We start from the raw sequence: 23,710 nt of genomic DNA, 5'->3' as shown, positions 1-23,710 counted from the left end.
GGAAATGATGAACAACATAGACTGATGAACAAGAACAGACCCAGAAACAAGGAGGAATGGATCAGACTGTCGGGCCTCAGAGGGAAGGTAGGGGAGGGTGGGGATATTGGGGAGAGATCAACCAAAGGACTTGTGTGCATGCATATGAGCCTAACCAGTGGTTAAGGACAACAGGGGAGGGGTGTGGGATGGGAATGGGGGGATGAGGACAAATATGTGATACCTTAATCAATAAAAAAATTTTAAAAAAAGAACAAGAAATCGAGGATGACTCAAGCTTGATGATGGCACCACTGAGTAAGAGGGGAAAAGCTTGGGATAGAGAAAATTTGGAGGAGACTATAAGTAGGGGTTATGAAATGAAAGGGAGTGGCCTGTACTAATGACATAAATTTAGATATCACATGCATGAAGATGCTAATTAAACCTATGAGATTAGACTGCATCACAGAGAGAGGGAAGACAGAGAAGAAGCCAGAGTCCTGGAGCAGAACTTAGAGGTCTGAAAGGGAGAAGCCAACAACATAAGGAACCTGAGAAGGAACAGGCATAAGTAGGAGGAAACCTGGCAGGTAACTATAGGTGTCAGAGAAGCCTAGAGCAAAAGGTTTGCAAGGAGTCCTCACTAGGAGAATTCTGGCAAGATGTAGGGTAATGTTGTGAGTTGTTTCAGTATGATGTTAGGGATAAGAGTCTGACTAATACAGGAAGAGAAGAGAATATGAGGTGAGAAAATATAGACAACAAGTAAATTGTGAATTTGGCTGTGACCAGAACCAAGGAGATGGGGTGTCAATTAGAAAAAAATAACAAGTCGGGGGTTTTTGTTTGTTTTAACATGAATGCCTTTTTTTAAAAATTAAATTTATGCCTGACCGGCATGGGTCAGTAGTTGAACCTCAACCTATGAACCAGGAGGTCATACTTCCATTCCCACCTGGTTGCTGGCTTGACCCTCAAGGGGGTAGAGGGGAAAGGGGCGTATAGGAGGCAGCTAATCAATGATTCTCTCTCATCATTGATGTTTCCATCTCTCTCTCCCTCTCCCTTCCTCTCTGAAATCAATAAAAACATATTTTTAAATTAAATTTATTGGAGTGACATTGGTCAACAACTATGAGTGCTTTTAAGGTTTATGTTAATAATAATCCAGATGGAGAGAAAATATGATAATGCAGGATAGAAAAGAGAAAAACTCAAAAGCAAAGCCTAAGAAAATGAAGCTAATAGAACTGATGGACTAAATGGAAAGGCTGGAACTTGACAGAAGCAGGTACTAGAGATGATAGGGTTCCGATTTTCTTCTAAACACTATTCTACTTTTTCCAATGTCTACAATTTACATATATTACTCTGAAATTTTTAAGTTATTTCTAAACTTTCTCTCTTGATTCAAAGAACTACAAGAGCAAATACATAGTTAGGTAAACATTAAAAACATATTTTCATAAAAAAAGTAGGAACTATGAGATAAATACTAAAACAATTATAGTAAAAAAATAAAACATTTTATCCACTTTTTTTTTTACAAAATAGTAAATAAAGGCCTCATGAGGGATCATTAATCAATCAGTATTTTAAGTATCCTCTTTATACTGACCTTTCCTAAAGTATTATTTTCAAATATGGTCATAACATACGTTTACGTGATAAAACAGACAATTTTAACTACAAGATGAAAAAACTGTTTACTTGATAAGTTAAAATAAGTGGGACAGTTTGTTAAGGAAACTAAATGGATGGCTTTATCCCTTTTCTAAGTACATGTCTATATAATCAACTGTAGCTTATATTCAAAAAAGACTAGAGGAAAATGAGATATTAAAGCAAGAGGTTTTGTTAAGACACTACACTCTGGAATAAACTAGACTCTAGAATCATTATCACTGCTAGACATTGTTAAAAATATAAAAATCATAAGCCCTAAAGAATTTGATCAACTAAATGACTGGACAAAATGATCTTAAAAGTCTCTTCTATCTCACTGTCTCATTATTTGTTTAATGATTTCCTAATATGACCTAGCATGGACTCTAGCACATGGTAAGCATTCATAAATATTTTTTTATTTTTTCAATATTAATATTTTAAATAAATTAATAACTTGAAAATTATTCTTGAATTAAATTCTTATGTTTAGTACTGTGTTTCAAGAAAACGTTTGTTGTTTTTACTTTCTAATGGCACACATCACCAAAACAAAACGAATTTTTATGCCCCTCTTACCTCTGGTGGTCCACTAAAAGAATATGCATACAGAATAGGTTGAATCATGATTAGAGACTGGGTCAGGTCTTGACGCATAAAATGGTGACGATAGTATGAACTCTCATCAGGGCTATTGTTAAAAACTTGCAAGAAAGGAGACCTTCTTAAGTGAAACATAAACTACAAGATAAAACATGTGAGACAGTTTTTTAATGATTTTAATATTGCAATAGGAATTTACTGTTACAAAAAGCATTTGATTAAACTACTAAAACCACAATAAAACAAATTATAACAGCATTGAGAATTATATTCCTAAGAATCTTATTCATATTTATCAGTTACTTGAAAATGTAATTCAACATTTAAAAGATTAAAGTAAAAGAGGTGACGCAAAAGAAAAACAAAATTAGAGACAAAAACCTCTAGCTCAGATTTAAGTTTTTCAGAGGCTGATGCCAGGTGATGCACATCAGCGTTCTTTGTTTTTATCCCTCATTTCTCTGACCACATCTCTGGGCTTTTTACTATTATTATTTATTAACACCATCACAATACTCTAAGAGAACATAAAAATAGCTTAACAAATTTTCTGCTTTTTGTGAAACTCCCACAAATTGCACTGGAAGAGTCTGCACTGGTTTTTAAAAAGACTTACATACACCCACTTGTTTCTTAATATTGAAGGTCTTCCTTATCTCTAGGTAACATTCCCTACAGCGTTTCATTTATTCTTTCCCCTTCCACTCACTCTTCATATGAAAGATATCAGAAAGGGGGAGAGTTAAACCTGAATGAAGGACAGCTCCACTGTCCTCTGACACAATCAAAGGGTCTTTGATACAATCAATAGGATCGGTTCCAAAGTACTCCCACCCATTTATCTTTCAGTTACTTCTCTTACCTTCCTTCGGCCCTCAAGTGTCTACATGTTGCTCCTGAAAAAAACTCACTCCACATTTCTTTCTCCCAACACAGGCCACTCACTGAAATTCTCATTCCTTTTCCTAATGTACTGAGCCGTTCTCTCATCCCTTACCATTTCACCCACTCCTGTTTATTCATAGGAATGAGTAAATGATAAAAAGACCTCCATTAAATTTAGTCTATGTCACCTTTTAGATCATCAGCTTTGAAAATCCAAAGCAGAAAGTCTTTCTGGGTCTTCTGGTCTATGTTTCCCACAAGAGGGGAAAAGATGGGATGCCCAGATTTCTCAGAATCTAAAAGCCTAAAGAGAAGATGTAAAGTAGGGAGATAAAAGAAAGGGTGAATTTAGTCAAATGCTTAAGCTAATACTCTCATTTCCTTTTCCATTAGTGTCTGCTATGGAGATGAGGCCTGAGAATTCCCAACACAAGCAAGGGTTTTTGCCTGCCTTAAGACAAGAGGACTCTGCCTTTTCCCAGTTCTTTAAAACTTCACCAGAAATTTAGAGAAGTCTCTCTCTGTAAACATGGAGTTTCTATGTTACAGATCAATAAAAATTTTTCAAAAAATGTAAGAGGAGCTCTGAAAAGTTGAGGCTTTAAACAAAGTTTTCATAAGCAAAATTTTGAATTTCTACTTATTACTATTAATCATCGTTCCAGGCTGAGCAAAAAAGCCACCTCTTCTATAAATATGTAACTAACTGCCCTAGCAGGTTTGGTTCAGTGGATAGAGCATCAGCCTGCACACCAAAGAGTCCTGGGTTCCATTCCAGTCAGGGGCACATACCTTAGTTGCAGGTTCCTCCCCGGCCTACACCCTGGTCAGGGCACCTGCAGGAGGCAACCAATCAATGTGTTTCACATCTTTACTTCTCTCTGTCTTTCCCTCTCTCTTCCACTCTCTCTGAAAATCAATGGAAAAATATACTCGGGTGAGGATTTAAAAAAAACACAAAAAACATAACTTCAACCACTCTCATAAGGGACACATTCAAGAGGCAGACTCAGTGAGCACCAAAGCCCTACTGTGTCTCCAGCACAGCAATTCTTCCGTTATAGACACAGCAGGTCCTCACAGCCAATTGGCCTGGAGGTCAATTCCTCCCAGTGTACCAACAGCAATCAAGGCTTTTAACTACACCAAGACTTTCCACTCAGCCCACAAAGGGGTGTACCAAGAGCGACCACCTAGAGTGATTGGAGAAGCTGAGCTACCGGCCCCTATAGGTCACTGACCACACAAAGCCACTCTATCAACACAGGGAGGCAGCCAAAATGCGGATACACCGAAGTAGGTCACGAGTAGGAGAGATGGAGGAAAGCAAACTAATGGACGACACAGTGTTCAGAACCACATTTATAAGGTTACTCAAGAATCTTCTAAAAACCGCTGAGAAACTTGAAGAGACCTTCAAGGACCTTAATGAGAATACCAAAAAAATGGAAAAGGACCAGTCAGAAATTATGCATACACAGTCTGAAATAAAGAATATACAGACACTCAACTGTAGACCACCGTACCCAAAGAGTCAAACCAAAGATCTGGAATATGAGGAAGAAAAAAAACACCCAACCAGAGAGGCGGAAAGAAAGAAGAATCCAAGAACCCCAAACAAGAGGAATCGAAAGAGGACCACACCAAGACACATCATAATTAAAATGCCAAGGGCAAAAGACAAAGAGAGAATCTTACAAGCAGCAAGAGAAAAACAGTTAGTTACCTACAAGGGAGCACCCATACGACTGTCAGCTGATTTCTCAACAGAAACTATGCAGGCCAGATAGGAATGGCAAGAAATATTCAAAGTGATGAATAGCAAGAACCTACAACCAAGACTACTCTACCCAGAAAAGTTATCATTCAGAATTGAAGGGCAGATAAAGAGCTTCACAGATAAGAAAAAGCTAAAGGAGTTCATCACCACCAAACCAGTATTATATGAAATGCTGAAAGGTATTCTTTAAAAAGAGGAAGAAGAAGAAAAAAGTAAAGATAAAAATTATGAGCAACAAATACATATCTATCAACAAGTGATCCTAAAAATCAAGTGAATTAAAAATCTGAGGAACAGAATAAACTGGTGAACATAATAGAATCAGGGGCATAGAATAGGAGTGGATTGATAATTCTCAGGGGGAAAGGGGTGTCTGTGTGGGGGGGTACGGGAAGAGACTGGACAAAAATCATACACCTATGGATAAGGACAACGGGGGGGGGGCGGGGAGATAAGGGGAGGGGGGGTGGGAACCAGGTGGTGGGGAGATATGGGGGGAAAAAGGAGAAACAATTGTAATAATCTGAACAATAAAGATTTATTTAAAAAATAATAAATTAAAAAAAAACATAAATATGTAACTAACCGCCCATTTGGAAAGATTCTTTCCAGTTTCCTTTAAATTCTATATATCTCTCATACCATTTCTCGTTTTCAGTTCTGCGATCTCACCCTTCAGATTGAGAGCTCCTTAAAAATGAGATCCACGACTGCTCCCAGGCCACATGAAGGCTAGAATGTGTGTCTGCCTCTTTTAGGTGTGGGGAAGTCATGTCTCCTCTTGCAGTTTACAGACAAGCAGTTCCAGCCTGTCCACAACCTCACCATAGGTGTGGAGTTTGGGGGCCGTATGGTCAACATTGATGGAAAACAAATCAAACTGCAAATCTGGAATACGGCTGGGCAAGAATCCTTCCATTCTATCACCCATTCCTACTACAGGGGAGTAGCTGGAGCATTGCTGGTGTACGACATTACAAGACGTGAAACCTTCAACCTACTGACCTCATGGTTAGAGGATGCCCGGCAGCACTCTAATTCCAACATGGTTATCATGTTGGGAATAAGAGTGACTGAGAGTCCCACAGGGATGGGAAGCAAGAAGAAGAGGAGACCTTTGCTCGAGAGCATAAACATATATTCATGGAAACTTCAGCCAAAACAGCCTGCAATGTTGAAGAGGCCTTCATTAACACAGCCAAAGAAACATATAGGAAGATCCAGCAGGGTTTATTTGATGTCCAAAATGAGAGGCAAATGGCATCAAGATTGGTCCTCAACAGTGTATTTCAACATCAGTGGCACCCATCGCCTCCCAGTGGAACTCTGGTGACATAGAGTCCAACTCTGACTGCTGCTGAATATCTCACCTGGACAAGCGTGTTTTTTTTTCTTCCAGGAACAGCTTCAGATCAATAGGCTTACAGAGGTCTTACTAACTTTGTCTGGGAAAAGCCTCTTTTGAAGGTGTGATGTTATTCCTTTCCACTTAAAGACGGGAAAATTTGGGCCCTTACTGACCTGTCCCTTCTTCAGGGATGTGAGCATTCCTTATAGATTAGGGCTCTTTTTATACTCCTACTTTGTTTTTTAAAAATTTCTTTATTGATCAAGGTGTTACATATGTGTCCTTATTCCCCCATTATCCCCACATCGCCCCCATTCATGCCCTCACCCCGCTGTTGTCTGTGTCCATTGGTTAGGCTTATTTATATGCATGCATACAAGTCCTTTGGTTGATCTTCCCCCCCTTACTCCCACCCACCCCTACCTTCCCTCTGAGGTTTGATGGTCTGATCGATGTTTCTCTGTGTCTGGATCTATTTTTCTTCATCAGTTTATATTGTTCATTATATTCCATAAATGAGTGAGATCATGTGATATTTATCTTTCTCTGACTGGCTTATTTCATTTAGCATAATGCTTTTCATTTTCATTCCATGCTGTTGCAAATAGTAAGAACTCCTTTTTTATTACTGCAGCGTAGTATTCCATTGTGTAGATGTACCACAGTTTTCTAATCCACTCATCTGCTGATAAGCACTTAGGCTGTTTCCAAATCTTAGCAATGGTGAATAGTGCTGCTATGAACATAGGGTTGCATATATCCTTTCTAATGGGTGTTTCTGGTTTCTTAAAATATATTCCTAGAAGTGGGATCACTGGGTCAAATGGGAGTTCCGTTTTTAGTTTTTTGAGGAAACTCCATACTGTCTTCCACAGTGGCTGCACCAGTCTGCATTCCCACCAGCAGTGCACAAGGGTTCAATTTTCTCTGCATCCTCACCAGCACATATCTTTTGTTGATTTGTTGATGATAGCCATTCTGACAAGTGTGAGATGGTATCTCATTGTCATTTTTATTTGCATCTCTCGGATGATTAGTGACTGAGCATGTTTTCATATGCCTCTTGGCCTTCCTTTTATCTTCTTTCGAAAAGTATATATTTAGGTCCATTGCCATTTTTTGATTGGGTTGTTATCTTCCTTTTGTTAAGTTGTATGAGTTCCCTGTAAATGTTGGAGATTAAGCCCTTATTGGTGATAACATTGGTAAATATGTTCTCCCATGCAGTGGGCTTTCTTGTTGTTTTATTGATGGTTTCTTTTGGTGTGCAAAAGCTTTTTATTTTGATCTAGTCCCATTTGTTTATTTTCTCTTTAGTTTCCATTGCCCTAGGACCATGGTCGGCAAACTGCAGCTAGCAATCCACATGCGGCTCTTTGGCCCCTTGAGTGTGGCTCTTCCACAAAATACAATGGCCTAGGAGAGTCTATTTTGAAGAAGTGGCATTAGAAGAAGTTTAAGTTTAAATAATTTGGATATCAAAAGAAATTTCAATTGTTGTACTGTTGATATTTGGCTCTGTTGAATAATGAGTTTGCCGACCACTGCCCTAGAAGTATCAGTGAAGAAAATGTTTCGGCATATGTCTGGGATTTTGCTGCCTGTGGATTCCTCTAGTATTTTTATGGTTTCCCGTCTTATGTTTAAGTCCTTTATCCATTTTTAAAAATATATATTTTATTGACTTTTTACAGAGAGGAAGGGAGGGGGATAGAGAGTTAGAAACATCAATGAGAGAGAAACATTGATCAGCTACCTCCTGCACACCTCCTACTGAGGATGTGCCCGCAACCACGGTACATGCCCTTGACCGGAATCAAACCTGGGACCTTTCAGTCCGAAGACTGACGCTCTATCCACTGAGCCAAACCAGTGAGGGCAGTCCTTTATCCATTTTGAGTTTATTTTTGTGTATGGCATAAGTTGGTGGTCTAGTTTCTTTTTTTTTTTTTTTTTTTGCATGTATCTGTCCAATTTTCCCAACACCATTTATTGAAGAGACTGAATTGACTCCAATGTATGTTCAAGCCTCCTTTGTCAAATATTAATTGAGCATAGTGGCATTGGTCGATTTCTGGGTTCTCTATTCTATTCCATTGGTCTATATTTCTGTTCTTGTGCCAGTACCAGGCTGTTCTGAGAACAGTGGCTTTGTAATAGAGCTTTATATCTGGTATTGAGATCCCACCTACTTTGTTCTTCTTTCTCAGGATTGCTGCAGTAATTCGGGGTCTTTTATTATTCCAGATGAATTTTTGGAAAGTTCTTTCTAGGTCTGTGAAATACGCCATTGGTATTTTAATGGGGAGTGCATTGAATCTACAGATTGCATTGGGTAGTATGCACATTTTAATTATGTTGATTCTACCAATCCATAAACATGGTATGTTCTTCCATCTGTTTATATATTCCTCTATTTTTTTTTTCTTCAGTGTCCTATACTTTTCCATGTATAGGACTTTTACCTCCTTAGTTAAGTTTATTCCTAGGTATCTTAATTTTTTGGTGCGATGGTAAATGGGATTGCTTTTTTAGTCTCTCTTTCTGTAAGTTCATTATTCGTGTATAGAAATGCCATAGATTTCTTGGCATTGTTCCTGCTACATTGCCAAATTCATTTATTAAATCTAATAATTTTTGAAGGAGTCTTTAGGGTTTTCTTTGTACAGTATCATGTCATCTGTGAATAAGGACAGTTTTATTTCTTGTTTTCTGATTTGGATGCCTTTTATTTCTTCTTCTTTTCTGATCGCAATGGCTAGTACTGCCAGTTCTATGTTGAACAAGAGTGGTGAGAGTAGGCATCCCTTTCTTCTTCCTGTTCTTAGGGGACATGGTTTTAGTTTTTGCCCATTGAGTATGATGTTGGCTCTGGGTTTGTCATATATGGCTTATTATGTTGAAGCATGGTCCTTCTACTCCCACCTTGCTGAGTTTTTATCAAGAAAGGGTGTTGGATTTTGTCAAATGCTTTTTCTGCACCAATTCATATGACTGTGATTTTTATCTCTCAATGTATTTATGTGATGTATCACGTTTATTGATTTGCAGATATTGTAACATCCTTGTATCCCTGGGATAAATCCTACTTGGTCATGGTGTATGATCTTTCTGATGTATTGCTGGATCCGATTTACTAGAATTTTGTTGAGGATTTTGGCATCTATGTTAATGAGGGATATTGGCCTGTAATTCTCTTTCATTGTGTTGTCTTTATCTGGTTTTGGTATTAGGGTGATGCTGGCTTCATAGAATGAGCTTGGAAGGGTTCCTTCCTCTTGAATTTTTTTAAATAGTCTGAAGAGGATACGTTTTAGTTCTTCCTTGAATGATTGATAAAACTCCCCTATGAAGCCGTCTGGCCCCGGGCTTTTGTTTGCTGAAGCTTTTTGATGACTGCTTCAATTTCTTCCAAAGTTAAAGGCCTATTGAGATTTTTAGAATCATCCTGATTGAGTTTTGGAACGTTGTATTTTTCTAGGAATATGTCCATTTCCTCCAGATTGTCCAGTTTGTTAGAATAGAGTTGTTCGTAGTATTTTTTAACAATCCTTTCTATTTCTGTGGAGTCTGTTGTTATTTCACCTTTCATTTCTGATTTTGTTTATTTGGGTCCTCGCTGTTTGCTTCTTGGTGAGCCTGGCTAGAGGTTCATCAATCTTGTTTATCATTTCAAAGAACCAGCTCTTGGTTTCATTGATCTTTTGTATTTTTTTTTTGTCTCTATGGCATTTATTTCTGCTGTGATCTTTATTATCTCCTTCCTTCTGCTCATACTGGACTTTTCTTGTTGCTCTCCTTCTAATTTTTGAGTTGTGAAGTTAGATATTTTATTACCATTTTTTCTTGTTTTTTGAGGTAGCCCTGTAGCACTATAAACTTCCCACTCAGGACTGCTTTCATTGTGTCCCATAGATTTTGGATTATGTTTTCATTGTCATTAGTTTCCAGGATGTTTTTAATTTCTTCTTTGATCTCTTTGGTAACCCAATCACTGTTTAATAGCATGCTATTCAACTTGCAAGTATTTGAATTTTTTGGGCTGTTTTTATTGTAGTTTATTTCTAATATTAGGCTATTGTGGTATGAGAGAATGATTGATGTGATTTCAATCTTCCTGAATTTGAGGAGACTTTGCTTTTGACCCAATATGTGGTCTATTTTTAAAAATGTCCCGTGTGCACTTAAGAACGTATATTCCATGGCTTTGGGGTGAAATGATCTGAAGTTGCCAATTAAGTCCATCTGATCTAGTGAGTCATTTAGGATTGCTGTTTCTTTTATGATTTTTTTTGTCTAGAGGATTCATCCAGTGATGTCAGTGGTGTATTAAAGTCCCCTACTATGATTGTATTTTTGTCGATCTCTCCCTTGATATCTTCCATGATTTTTTAAATGTATTTAGGTGCTCCTGCATTGGATGCATATAAGTTCATCAGGGTTATATCCTGTTGTTGTATCAATCCTTTAATATTATGAAATGGCCTCCTATATCTCTTGTTATGGCCTTCACTTGGAGGTCTATTTTGTCAGATATAAGTATTGCTACCCCAGCTTCTTTTTCATTTTTATTTGCCTGAAAGATATTTTTCCATCCCTTCACTTTCAGTCTGTGTGAGTTCCTTGTTCTGAGGTCGGTCTCTTGTAGACAGCATATATATGGGTCATTTTTTTTTTTTTAACCATTCAGCCACTTGATGTCTTTTGATTGGAGCATTTAGTCCATTTATGTCTAAAGTTATTATTTAAAGGTAATTGTTTGTAGCCATTTTTATTTTTTGTGCCTGGTCTTGTGGCTGCTGCTCCTCGGATGGGGCGTTGCTGCTCCTCGGACGGGGGACCACTTACACAGCTGCTGCTCCTTGGACAGGGACAGGCCATGTAAGGTGGCTGCTCTTAGGCCTGGGGCGGGCTGCTTGCGGGAGCAGGCTGCTCACCTGTCTGCTGCTTGTGTGGTTGCAGCCTGGGCTAAAGCAGGCTGGTCAGAGTGAACCCTGCTTCAGAATTCACAGGAGCCTGCGCCCAGTGTGGCTGGAGACTCGTTGACTGTGGGACCACAGCTGAGGTAGCAGGTCCCTGGCAGGGGTGGCTGTAGCATCCCAGGTGTTCTCTGAGGGCACCCTGGGTGGAGGTGAGGCTGGGCTCCCAGTTACAGCAGCTCTTCCCTTCAAAAAGGCGGGCCTCTGAGGAAGTGCTGGCCTCCCAGTACTGTTTGCAATGGTAGCAGAGGCTGCCTAGTTAGGTGAGCCTGGTTACCCTGCCCCTAAAGGTCCTGTGGGATCTAATTGTGCCTTACTCACATACACACACACACACACCCTACATGACCACACACTCCTCTTTTGCTCCCTCACTCACTCACGCTCTCTCCCTCACTGCTGCCTTCTTCCTGCCTCTGTAGTTGCGTCTGTGGTGTTATTGACCCGTTTGTGGATGGAGTTCCCTCTCCAGGTGTCTGGTTAATGTGGCTCGCTCTCTAGCTCCTGGCCAGACAGGATAAAATTCACCTCGACAAGACACAACAGAAAGGGAACAAAGCACAAATATACTTATGACACCTATGACCCCACTATAAGTAACCACCTGAGAAAAGAGAATTAGGGGAGAGAAAAGAGAGCACAAATGATATCAAAGAGAGAGAAAAAGATAAGAGAGAAAAGAAAAAGAATATATATATATATATATATATATATACACACACATATATATATATGTATATATGTATATATATGGAAATATATACATACACATATATACATATACATATATACATACATACACACATATATATATATATATATATATTCTTTTTCTTTTCTCTCTTATCTTTTTCTCTCTCTTTGATATCATTTGTGCTCTCTTTTCTCTCCCCTAATTCTCTTTTCTCAGGTGGTTACTTATAGTGGGGTCATATATATATATGGAAAACACCACAGAACCAATAGATAAACCAAAGAAAATACAAACACCAAACACCCAGCAAAGAGGGTGGGGGCAGAATCTGTAGAGGCTGAGCTTATATACAGAAAATAAAGTTAAGAATTGGATGAATAGCCCTAGCCAGTTTGGCTCAGTGGATAGAGCATCTTCCTGTGGACTGAAGGGACCCAGGTTCGATTCCGATCAAGGGCACATGCATGGGTTGCGGGCTTGATCCCCAGTGGGGGACGTACAGGAGGCAGCCGATCAATGATTCTCTCTCATCATTGATGTTTCTACCTGTCTTTGCTTCTCCCTTCCTCTCTGAAATCAATAAAATGATATTTAAAAAAATAGAATTGGATGAATATGGGGAGGTCCTCAGTTCAGTGTAGAGGAAGTAGAAAGGAGATGGGTGGATAAGGAGAAAGAGAATGAGAAGAAAATAATCTTACCTAATAATAGACAAACATGTAAATTGACCGTACCTCCGCTACGCCCACCAACCAATCAGGAGTGAGTATGCAAATTAACCCACCAAAGATGGTGGTTGATTTGCATATGCAGGCATGGAGCGAAGACTAAAGGCTCCTCCCAGGGCCAGAGACAAGCCTGAAGGCTGCAGGCTTGGCACTGCTGTGGCCCGGGTCCCGGGTGCCGGAGGAAAACCAGTGCCGTTAGCCAAGGGAAGGAACACCTATTGCACAAATCTTCATGCAACAGGCCTCTAGTAATAATCCTATCTAATAAAAGAGTAATATGCAAATTGAGCGTCACTCCAACACAAAAGATGGCTACCCCAATATGGTCAAAAATGGCTGCCCCCATGTGGACACAAGATGCCGCCACAAGATGACCAGCAGGGGAGGGCAGTTAGCGGTGACCAAACCGGCAGAGGAGGGAAGTTGGGGGCGACTGGGCCTGCAGGAAAGGGCAGTTGGGGGGGATCCAGGCCTGCAGGGGAGAGCAGTTGGAGGGGACCAGGCCTGCAGAGGAGGGCAGCTGGGGGGAACCAGGCCTGCAGGGGAGGGCAGTTTGGGGTGGGAGCAGGCCTACAGGGGAAGGCAGTTAGGCCCGATCAGGCCTAAACGGGCAGTCAGACATCCCTCAAGGGGTCCCAGATTGGAGAGAGTGCAGGCTGGGCTGCGGGACACACACTCCTCCGGTGCATGAATTTCGTGCACTGGGTCTCCGGTAATAATAATAAATTTACAAAAAAATTTGATTTCAAAAATGGTATAAAAAATAAAACATAGCAAATAAAAATAAAATAAAATAGAGTGATGGAAAAATAATGCAAAAAGAAATAGAAAATAAAGCAACAAATAAAAACAGGGAAAGAAAGGAAAAAGAAGAAAAAAAAGAGGTAAAATAATAATAAAAATGAAAAAGTGTCGTTCCTTAAGTGGCTGGCTTAAGATCCCACTCTTCTGTACTGTCTTTAGGCCAGTCCTTTTGGACACTCAGGGACAATTTAGATTTTTTTTTAATCCTTTGTGCCATTCAGGGTAGGATCTGGGTGTGGCTGTATTGGTTGCCTGGAAACTGGAGGGAGGGGCTATCTCTTTAGGACAAAATGGCTGCCCAGATCCTGGGCTCAGGTATGACTCAGCGCCAGACTCGCTGCCACTTCTCCTGGGACCCTCCACTCTCCCCAGACTCCAAGAGTCCGCACCTTCTCCCTCACCTCAGCCATGGGTAAGTGTCTGTATCCGAAAGGTCCTATGAACTAGGTTCAGTGAAGAAAGGCTCAGGCCACAGAGAGGGGAAAGACTGGGTCTCTGCATGCTCCTCTCCTGCCAGTGCTGTGCTGTCTGGCCAGCCCTTTAGGCTTCACCCTCTGGGTTCAGCCTTTTGTGACTAAGGACCCAGTTCTAGAATCCTGTGCCACCAGCAGTCCTGTGGCCCTTCTTTCCACAGTCAGACACTGTGCCTGTCCCCAGGGACGCGGCTTGGTGCTGTGCGGGTTCCCTCTGACCCTCTCAGCTCAGAGGTCTGGCAGACTCACGTGCCCAGATCCTTAATTTTACTTTTTTCAAGGGATCCTATGCCCTTCCTGGCTGCAAACTGTTATACTCCTACTTTAATTATTAAAATGTTAGTATCAACGTTGATTGTCATGTCAATGAAAAATAATTATTTTAGAAGTATAAAAAAAATGGGACCCAAATCAGTCATCTTTATTTTCCTAAAGTTCCGTGCACATAGTACTTAGTTGAAGAAATGTTATGTTACTCATATAAATAACCTAGACTTTTAAAAATATCTATCAACACAATAGATAGAGGGATAGATTCCACTGCCCAAATGAAAAGCTTCTGTAAGATAAATCAAATTAGCTTCTTTTCTATTTATCTGGTATATCTCCATAAAACTGTTCTTGGGTGCTAATACCATGCTGTAAGACTAGTTGATTGGTTGAACCACTTCAGGTGAAGTTCTTTTGGTACCTCTGTAATTAGACTCCTTATATCTACCTCTAATTCTATTCCATAATAGGGTTCTTGTGTAGATTTCTATTCACCACAAATAAATGACTATTTCCAAGGGAAACATAAAAATACTATATACTTTTTTTCACTGACTAGTCACAGCACATTTCTTAGCTATCCCAAAACTTACCTAACCAAAAGAATAACCCAATACAATAGGCTTTGTAAGTTGAGTAATAAAAGTCAATAAGGAAAGTGAGACCCAACACTATTATCAACACAAAAAACACAGACCTTTTATTTACTCACCTGTGGATAAAGGGAGAAAGTTTCTGAAAATCTGAAGGAACTTGGATCATCTTTGTGATACTCTCCAAATTTCTGACACTAAATCAAATAAAACATGTTAGTAACATAATTCCTGGCCTAGAATTAAAACTGTAGCCTATATATATTCTATTTTAAAAAGCTATTATCCTTTAGGAGGCAGACATTTGATATAGGCTAAATTTGGAATATTGCTTATAGACTTACTAAAAGACTTATTACAACCAAAGGAATGTATTTGAATTTCAGAAGTACTATATCATTCATGTGTTTATCTATGCCTTATAGGGCATATAAAAAGGCATAATTGATTTGATCACATTTTTGGCTTCCAGGAAAATCACTTCAGACCCACTGTTATCCAAAGGATAGAAATGCTATAGTTGTAAAGCCAATCCTTAGAAAACAAATCTTGCTATCTGGAAATAAGAGTATGGCAGACTCCAATGTTTCCTAATTATACTTCACTGGTGAAACTTATAGATTAAGATAATAATCTTTACTGTCCAATATGATAGTCACTAGCTACATGTGGTAACTTAAAGTAATTAAAATTTTTAAAAAATTCAGTTCCTCAGTTGCACTAGCCATACAGGGGTGGGCAAAAATAGGTTTATAGTTGTAATAAAAATAAATAACACAGTAATTAATAAGTAACACAAGGATATATTGTTTCGCATACTCACAACTATAAACCCACTTTTGCCCACCTCTGTATTGGAAGAGCTCTATAGCAACATGTGGGTAATAGTTCCATATAAACAATGCAAACTATAGGTATTTTCACCACTGCAGAAAGTTCTCTTGGATAGTGCTGACCTAGAATATCTAATACCTTGAAAAGATGTGAAAAAGCCAATATGTCAGGCATTATTCAGAACAACAAATCAAATTATATTAAATATACATATTTTCTATTGTACGTAGGATTCTATTAAAATAAAACATTAGGGAGAGAAATCAAGATGGTGGCATAGGTAAACATCTGAACTTGCTGCCTTGCACAACCACTTCAAAACTACAACTAAAAGACAAAATGGACATCATCCAGAACCACAGGAAGGCTGGCTGAGTGGAAATTCTACAGCTAGAAGGGAAGATAAAAGCACACTGAGACTCAGAGGAGGTGTGGAAGTAAAGTACAGAGTACAGAGGCATGTGCGCAAAAAGGGCTGGCAACTGAGGACGAGATTGTCTTTTTCAATCGGGAGGGAGACACAAGCTCCCGATGGCTCTGAACTCCAGTTCTGGGTGAGACTCTGGGGACCCAGACGCATACGGGGGGGGGGGGGGGGGGGGGGGAACCTGGACTGTCTGGCATCGGGCCGGAACACAAAGGTGGCTTTCTCTCAGAGGTGCTTGCAGTGATTACCAAGGGACACTGAGACCCGGGGGCCACTTAGGGCAGGGCTGAAGGTCAGCCATTGCTGTTTTCTCTGCCCTGTTGATTCCCTGAGACCCCGCCCCACCCAATTTACAACCCCACCCCAGCTGTGCACAGAGGATTTTGCATATGAATGGCCTGGCCTTTTGCAATCTAACAAACTGCAGCTGGGTCAGAGAGCCCCAAAACTTCAAAAAAAGCCCCAAAGCTCCACAGCAGCCTACATTGCTTCACAGCTGGGCCTCATCTGGGCACCTCCAAACCCCAAACAACGAAGAGGAATCTGCAGATCTCTCCATAGCTCCTGCTGGGTGGCCTCAGGCAGAGGCTAAATTAGCACCTCCTTGGAGAGCCAAGAGTCAGTGTACCGACAGTGGTTAGAGTGGGACCATCCAGATTACAACTTCTCAGATCTATAAGGAATACACCCAGGGGCAGACTCAGTGAGCACCAAAGCCCCACTGAAGCAAGTCTTGCCTCATAAGGGTATGTCCAGCACAGAAGTTCTCCCAACGTAGACACAACTGATCCTCACAGCCAATTGGCCTGGAGCTCAATTCCTCCCAGTGATACCAACAACAATCAAGGCTTAACTACAACAAGACTGTGCACACAGCCCACAAAGGGGTGCACCAAGAGTGTCCACCTCAGGTAATTAGGGAGGCTGAGCCACTGGGCCCTATAGGACACCTAGCACACAAAGCCACTCTATCAACACAGGGAAGCAGCCAAAATGCAGAGACAAAGAAACAGGTCATAAATGACACAAATGGAGGAAAACAAACTACTGGATACAGAGTTCAAAACCACGTTTATAAGGCTACTCAAGAATCTTCTAGAAACAGTCGATAAATTTAGTGAGACCCTTAAGGATATGAAAAAGGACCAACTAGTAATTAAGCATACACTGACTGAAATAAAGAATAATATACAGAGATCCAACAGCAGACTAGAGGATCCCAAAAATCAAGTCAAAGATTTGAAATACTAAGAAGCAAAAAAACACCCAACCAGAAAAGAAAAAAGAATCCAAAAATATGAAGATAGTGTAAGGAGCCTCTGGGACAACTTCAAGCGTACCAACATCTGAATTATGGGGGTGCCAGAAGAAGAGAGAGAGCAAGATGCTGAAAACCTATTTGAAGAAATAATGACAGAAAACTTCCCCCACCTGGTGAAAGAAAGAGACTTACAAGTCCAGGAAGTGCACAGAACGCCAAACAAAAGGAATCCAAAGAGGACCACATCAAAACACATCATAATTAAAATGCCAAGAGCAAAAGACAAAGAGAGAATATTAAAAGCAGCAAGAGAAAAACAGTTAGTTACCTACAAGGGAGCACCCATACGATTGTCAGCTGATTTCTCAACAGAAATTATGCAGGCTATAAGGGAGTGGCAAGAAATATTCAATGTGATGAACAGCAAGAACCTACAACCAAGATTACTCTAACCAGCAAAGCTATCATTCAGAATTGAAGGTCAGATAAAGAGATTCACAGACAAGAAAAAGCTAAAGGAGTTCATCACCGCCAAACCAGTATTATATGAAATGCTGAAGGGTATTCTTTAAGAAGAGGAAGAAGAAGAAAAAGGTAAAGATAAAAATTATGAACAACAAATACATATCTATCAACAAGTGATCCTAAAAATCAAGTGAATAAAAAATCTGATGAACAGAATAAACTGGTGAATATAATAGAATCAGGGGCATAGAAAGGGAGTGGACTGACAATTCTTATGGGGGAAGTGGGTGTTGGGGGTGTGGGGGTATGGGAATAGACTGGACAGAAATGGTACATCCATGGATGAGGACAGTGGGGGGGGGTGGCGGTTTGGGCAGAGGGTGGGGTGGGAACTGGGTGGAGGGGAGCTATGGGGGAAAAAAAGAGGACTTATTAAACATAAAGCATAAAACATAAATAAATAAATATGTGAGCTTTAAAAAAAAAAGATTATCAGCAACAAATATTTACTACAGATAAAGGCATACACAGACTTAGAAAAGCACAATGTTCACTACATACCAGTCGAATGAGCTGTCTGTCTAGCCATCTAAGCACATCTGGCCCTTCCTCTGTTTCTGCTCTATATATTGCCAGCCTGGCCATTAGAATGGCAGCAGCCTCCTGGTCAAAAGATGCAGCAATGTTCTGGATTTGAGTTTGAGCATCTGCCCAGCTAAAGACAAGAAGAAAGCACAGAAATGCTTCTAAATTATTATATTCACAATATTGTAGTTGGGCTATCACACATATTTTAACTCTTTGCACTCGCTTTTTTCTCGATTCCTTTATTCTACTCGGGATTTAATTTTTTAAATACCCCAGGTTTTACAAAGTGTGGCAGTAGAATAAAAAACTGGAGTTTCTTTTCATACAAACTTATTTATTTGGATTTTTTTCTATTTCAAATTATTGATACATTCAAAGAGTAATTTTAATCTCGACATCCAAGTGCAAAAGGTTAATTTAAAAGGTACATAAAATTACTCCAATATTTTAAAATTCCAATATTATCTAGATGTCCCCAGACCGGGAATCAAACCCACCACTTTTTGGTATATGGGAGGACGCTCCAACAAACTTAGCCACACCGGCCAGGCTAAAAAGTGGTGTGTTTGTTTGTTTGTTTGTTTGATCCTTTCACCTTTTTCATCCAGCACCCAAACCCCCTCCCCTCTGACAGCCACAGTCTGTTCTCTGTATCTATGAGTCTCTTTCTATTTTCTTTGTCAATTTATTTTGTTCATTAGATTTCATATATAAAAGAAATCACATGGTATTTGTCTTTCTCTGACTGGCTTATTTCACTTAGCATAATACTATCCAGGTCCATCCATGCTGTTGCAAAAGGGAAGATTTCCTTCTTTTTTACAGCCACGTAGTATTCCATTGTGTAGATGTACCACTACTCATCTACTGATGGGAACTTGGGCTGCTTCTAAATCTTGGCAATTGTAAATAACACTGCAATAAATATAGTAGTGCATATATTCTTTTGAATCCATGTTTCAGAAGTCTTCAGATATATTCCCAGAAGTGGAATTGCTGGATCATATGGCAGTTAGTTTCATTTTTAATTTTTTGAGGTAACTCCTTACTGCTTTCTACAATAGCTGCACCAATCTGCATTCCTACCAACAGTGCACAAGGAGTCTCATATCCTCATGAACAGTTGTTTATTGATTTATTGATGACAGCCATTCTGACAGTTGTGAGGTGATATCTCATTGTACTTTAATTTGCATTTCTCTGATGACTAGTGACATTGAGCATCTTTTCATTTGCCTATCAGCCTGTACGTGCTCTTTGGAAAAGTAACTATTCAGGTCCTTTGCCCATTTGGTATTTAATTATAGGTGTGTTTTTTTGGCGCTGAGTTCTATTAGTTTGTTATAAATTTTGGCTATGGACACTCATCAGATGTATCATTGGTGAATATGTTCTCACAATCAGTGGGGTGTTTTTTCATTTTGTTGATGATTTCCTTTCCTGTGCAAACTTTTTAGTTTGATCCAGTCGAATTTGTTTACTTTTTTCCCTTTGTTTCCATTGCTGGTAGCAATACATCAAAAATATATATATATCGCTACAAGAAATGTCCAAGATTTCACTGCCAATTTTTTTTCTAGGATTTTTATGGTTTTGAGTCTAACATTTAAGTCTTTAATCCATTTTGAGGTTATTCTTGTGTATGGTGTGAGAAGATGGTCTAGTTTCATGTTTTTGCATGTTTATGTCCAATTTTCCAAACACCATTTATTGAGACTATAGTTACTCCATTATATGTTCTTTCCTACTTTGTCAAACATTAATTGACCATAAAGGCATGGGTTTATTTCTGGGCTCTCTATTCTGTTCCACTGATTTATACGTCTGTTTTAATGCCAGTATCATGCTGTTTTGATAACTATAGCCTTGTAATATAGTTTGATATTAGGTAGCATGATTCCTCCAACTTTGTTCTTTTTTCTCAAGATTGCTGTGGCTATTCTGGGTCCAAATTTTTGGAATATTTGTTCTAGTTCTGTGAAATATGCCATTGATATCTTGATATGAATTGCATTGAATCTATAGATTGCTTTGGGTAGTATGGGCATTTTAATGATGTTAATTCTTCCTATCCATAAACATGTTATATGTTTTAACTATTTCTATATTATTCAATTTCTTTGTTCTGTGTCTTAATTTCCAAGGACAGGTCTTTTACATCCTTGGTTAAATTTATTCCTAGGGATTTTTTTTTTTTAATGCACTTGTAAATAGGTGTTTTGTTTTGTTTTGTTTTGTTAGTTTCCCTTTGGTGTATATAAATGCAACCGATTTCTGGATAATTATTTTGCATCCTGCTACTTTACTGAGTTCATTTAGCAGTTTTAGTAGTTTTTCAGTGGAATCTTTAGGACTTTCTTTATACAGTATCATGTCATTTCCAAATAATGAGTTTTCTACCTTTTCAATTTGGATGCCTTTTATTTCTTGTCTAACGGCTGTGGCTAGGACTTCCAGTACTATCCTATATAATAAAAGTGTAATATGCAAATTGACCAAACAGCGGAACGACTGGTCACTATGATATGCACTGACCAACAGGGGGCAGATGCTCAACACAGGAGCAAGGGGCCCTGGACTGCAAGAGCCCCAGAGACTGCAAGAGAGTACAGGCCGGGCTGAGGGACTGCCCCCCGCCCCCTCAGTGCACGAATCTCGTGCACTGGTCCTCTAGTGTTGAATAAGATTGGTGAAAGTAGACATCCCTGTCTTGTTCTGGATCTTAAGACAAACGCTTGTAGTTTCTACCCACTGAGTATGATGTTGGCTGTTGGTTTGTGGATAGCCTTTATTATGTTGAGGTATGTTCCCTCTTTTCCTACTTCGCTGAGAGTTTATATCATGAATGGGTGTTAGATCTTATAAAATAATTTTTCTGCATCTATTGATATGATCATGTGGTTTTTAACCTTCATTCTGTTTATGTGGTATATCAAGTTTATTGATTTGTGGATATTGTACCAACCTTGCATACCTGGAATAAATCCCACTTGAGCATGGTGTATGATCTTTTTAATATATTGCTGGATCTGGTTTACTAATTTTTTTTTTTTTGAGGACTTTAGCATCTATGTTCATCAGGGATATTGGCCAATAATTTTCTTTCTTTGTAATGTCTATATCTGATTTTGGAATTAGCATCATGTTGGCTTCATAAAAAGACCTTGGAAGTGTTTCCTCCTCTTGAATTTTCTGGAATAGTTTGAGAAGGATGGGTTAGTTCTTTGAATATTTGGTAAAATTTACCTTTGAAGCCATCAGGTCCAGGATTTTTGTTTGTTGGATTTTATTACTGCTTCAATTTCACTAGTTATGCTCCGTCTATTCAGGTTATCTGATTCTTCCAGATTCAGTTTTGGAAGACTATATGTTTCTAGGAATTTACCCATTTCACACAGGTTGTCCAATTTTGTTGGCATATAGTTGTTCATAATATTTTCTTACAGTCCTTTGAGTTTCTTTAGTGTCAGTTGTTACTTCTCTTTCATTCCTGATTTTATTTATTTGAGCCTCTCTCTTTTTTTCTTGTTAAGTCTAGTTAAAGGTTTGTCAATCTTATTTATTTTTTCAAAGAAGCAGCTCTTGGTTTCATTGATTGTTTCATTGCTTTTTAGACTTTATTTATTTCTACTCTGATCTTTATTATTTCCTTTATTCTACTCACTTTGGGCTTTGTATGTTCTCTTTCTAGTTCCTTTAAGTGTAGAGTTAGATTGTTCTTGTTTTTTTATATACAAGCATGACTTTATTATTATATATTTTTTAATCTTTATTGTTGAAACTATTATATAGGTCCTCCTTTTTCTCCCATTAACCTCTTCCAGCCCACTCCCATTCATCCCAGCCAGGCCATCATCACCCCACTGTCTGTGTCCACAAGTTACACATATATGCATACAAGTTCATTGGTTGATCTCTTCCCATCCACCCTCCCCTGCTTTCCCTCTGAGTTTGACAGCCTGTTCATGCTTCTATGTCTCTGGGTCTATTTTTGTTCATACGTTTATTTGGTTCATTAGATTCCACATGAGTGAGATCATGAGATACTTCTCTTACTGACTGGCTTATTTCGCTTAGCATAATACTCACCAGGTCCATCCATTCTGTTGCAAATGGTAAGAGTTCTTTCTTTTTTATTGCCACCTAGTATTCCACTGTGTAAATATACCATAGTTTTTTATCCACTCATCTGTTGATGGGCACTTAGGCTGATTTTAATCGTAGCTATTATAACTTGCACTGCTATGAACATAGGGGTACATATATCCTTTCTGATGAATGTTTCGGGTTTCCTAGGCTATACTACTAGAAGTGAGATCACTTAGTCAAATGCAGGCTCCATTTTTAATTTTTTGAGGAAACTCCATACTGTTTACCATAATGGCTGCATCAGCCTATATTCCCACCAGCAATGTACTGGGGTTCCCTTTTCTCCACAACCTCTTCAACACTTGTTGTTTGTTGACAATAGTCATTCTGACAGGTGTGAGGTGATATCTCATTGTCATTTTGATTTGCATCTCTTGGATGATCAGTGACTTTGAGCATTTTTTCATGTCTCTTAGCTTTCTGTATGTCCACTTTGGTGAAGTGTCTACTTAGGTCCTTTGCCCATTTTTAAATTGGATTGTTTGTCTTCCTTTTGTTAAGTTGTATGAGTTCCCTATATATTTTGGAGAGTAAACCCTCATCAGATGTATCATTGGCAAATATGTTCTCCAATACAGTGGGCTCTCGTTATTTTGTTCATGGCATCTTTTGCAGTGCAAAGCTTTTTATTTTAATACTAGAGGCCCAGTGCACGAATTCATGCACAGGTGGGGTCCAGCCTGTCGGGATGAGGAGACGGCAGGAGGTTGGCCAGCCAGTCCGCACTCATTGGCTAATCAGGGCCTGGCTGGTTGGGGGGGTGGGGCCGCAGGTGATTGGCCGGTGGGCTCTACCCCTGATTGGGGGGGGGGGGGTGACTGGGGTTGGGGACGGCTGTGGGGAGGGGCTGTGGGCAGTGGGCCGGCCTGCCCCGCCCCCAAATGGGGTAGGGTTGGGGCAATCGGGGGTCAGCAGCTAGGGGAGGGGCCGTGGGAGGTTGGCAGGCCATCCCCACCCCCAATTGGTGTGGGGGGGGGCAACCAGGGGGTGGAGCTGGCTGGGGGAGGGGCTGCAGGCAGTTGGCTGGTGGCCCTGCCCCTGATTAAGGTGGGGGGACTGATATGGGGTGGGGCCAGGTGAGAGGAGGGGCTGCAGGAAGTTGGCTGCTGACCCCGCCCCATATTGGGGTAAAGGGTGTGATTAAGGGCGGGGCCAGCCTGGGGGAGAGGCTGCAGACCAATG

The 23,710-nt window shown here is 39.7% G+C and overlaps 1 protein-coding gene and 1 pseudogene across 4 annotated transcripts in view; one reads left to right on the top strand and one right to left on the bottom strand.

The window, feature by feature from the left end:
- Positions 1 to 23,710, bottom strand: part of SEC23A (SEC23 homolog A, COPII coat complex component) — a 71,629-nt gene that overhangs the window by 12,595 nt on the left and 35,324 nt on the right. For 3 of the 4 annotated variants that reach the window (XM_054725583.1, XM_054725586.1, XM_054725595.1), the window contains 3 exons: positions 18,353 to 18,506; positions 14,924 to 15,001; positions 2,227 to 2,388 (listed from right to left, as the gene is read on the bottom strand). In XM_054725583.1, the coding sequence (XP_054581558.1) occupies positions 2,227 to 2,388; positions 14,924 to 15,001; positions 18,353 to 18,506 (394 nt within the window). The remainder of the gene's footprint in view (positions 1 to 2,226; positions 2,389 to 14,923; positions 15,002 to 18,352; positions 18,507 to 23,710) is intronic. The other variant, XM_054725590.1, reaches the window with a different exon arrangement.
- Positions 5,679 to 6,276, top strand: LOC103304660 (ras-related protein Rab-2B-like; annotated as a pseudogene).

This window comes from Eptesicus fuscus, chromosome 2, assembly GCF_027574615.1.
Source record: "Eptesicus fuscus isolate TK198812 chromosome 2, DD_ASM_mEF_20220401, whole genome shotgun sequence".
NCBI lineage: Eukaryota > Metazoa > Chordata > Mammalia > Chiroptera > Vespertilionidae > Eptesicus > Eptesicus fuscus.
This window is presented reverse-complemented; position numbering and strand designations above follow the sequence as displayed.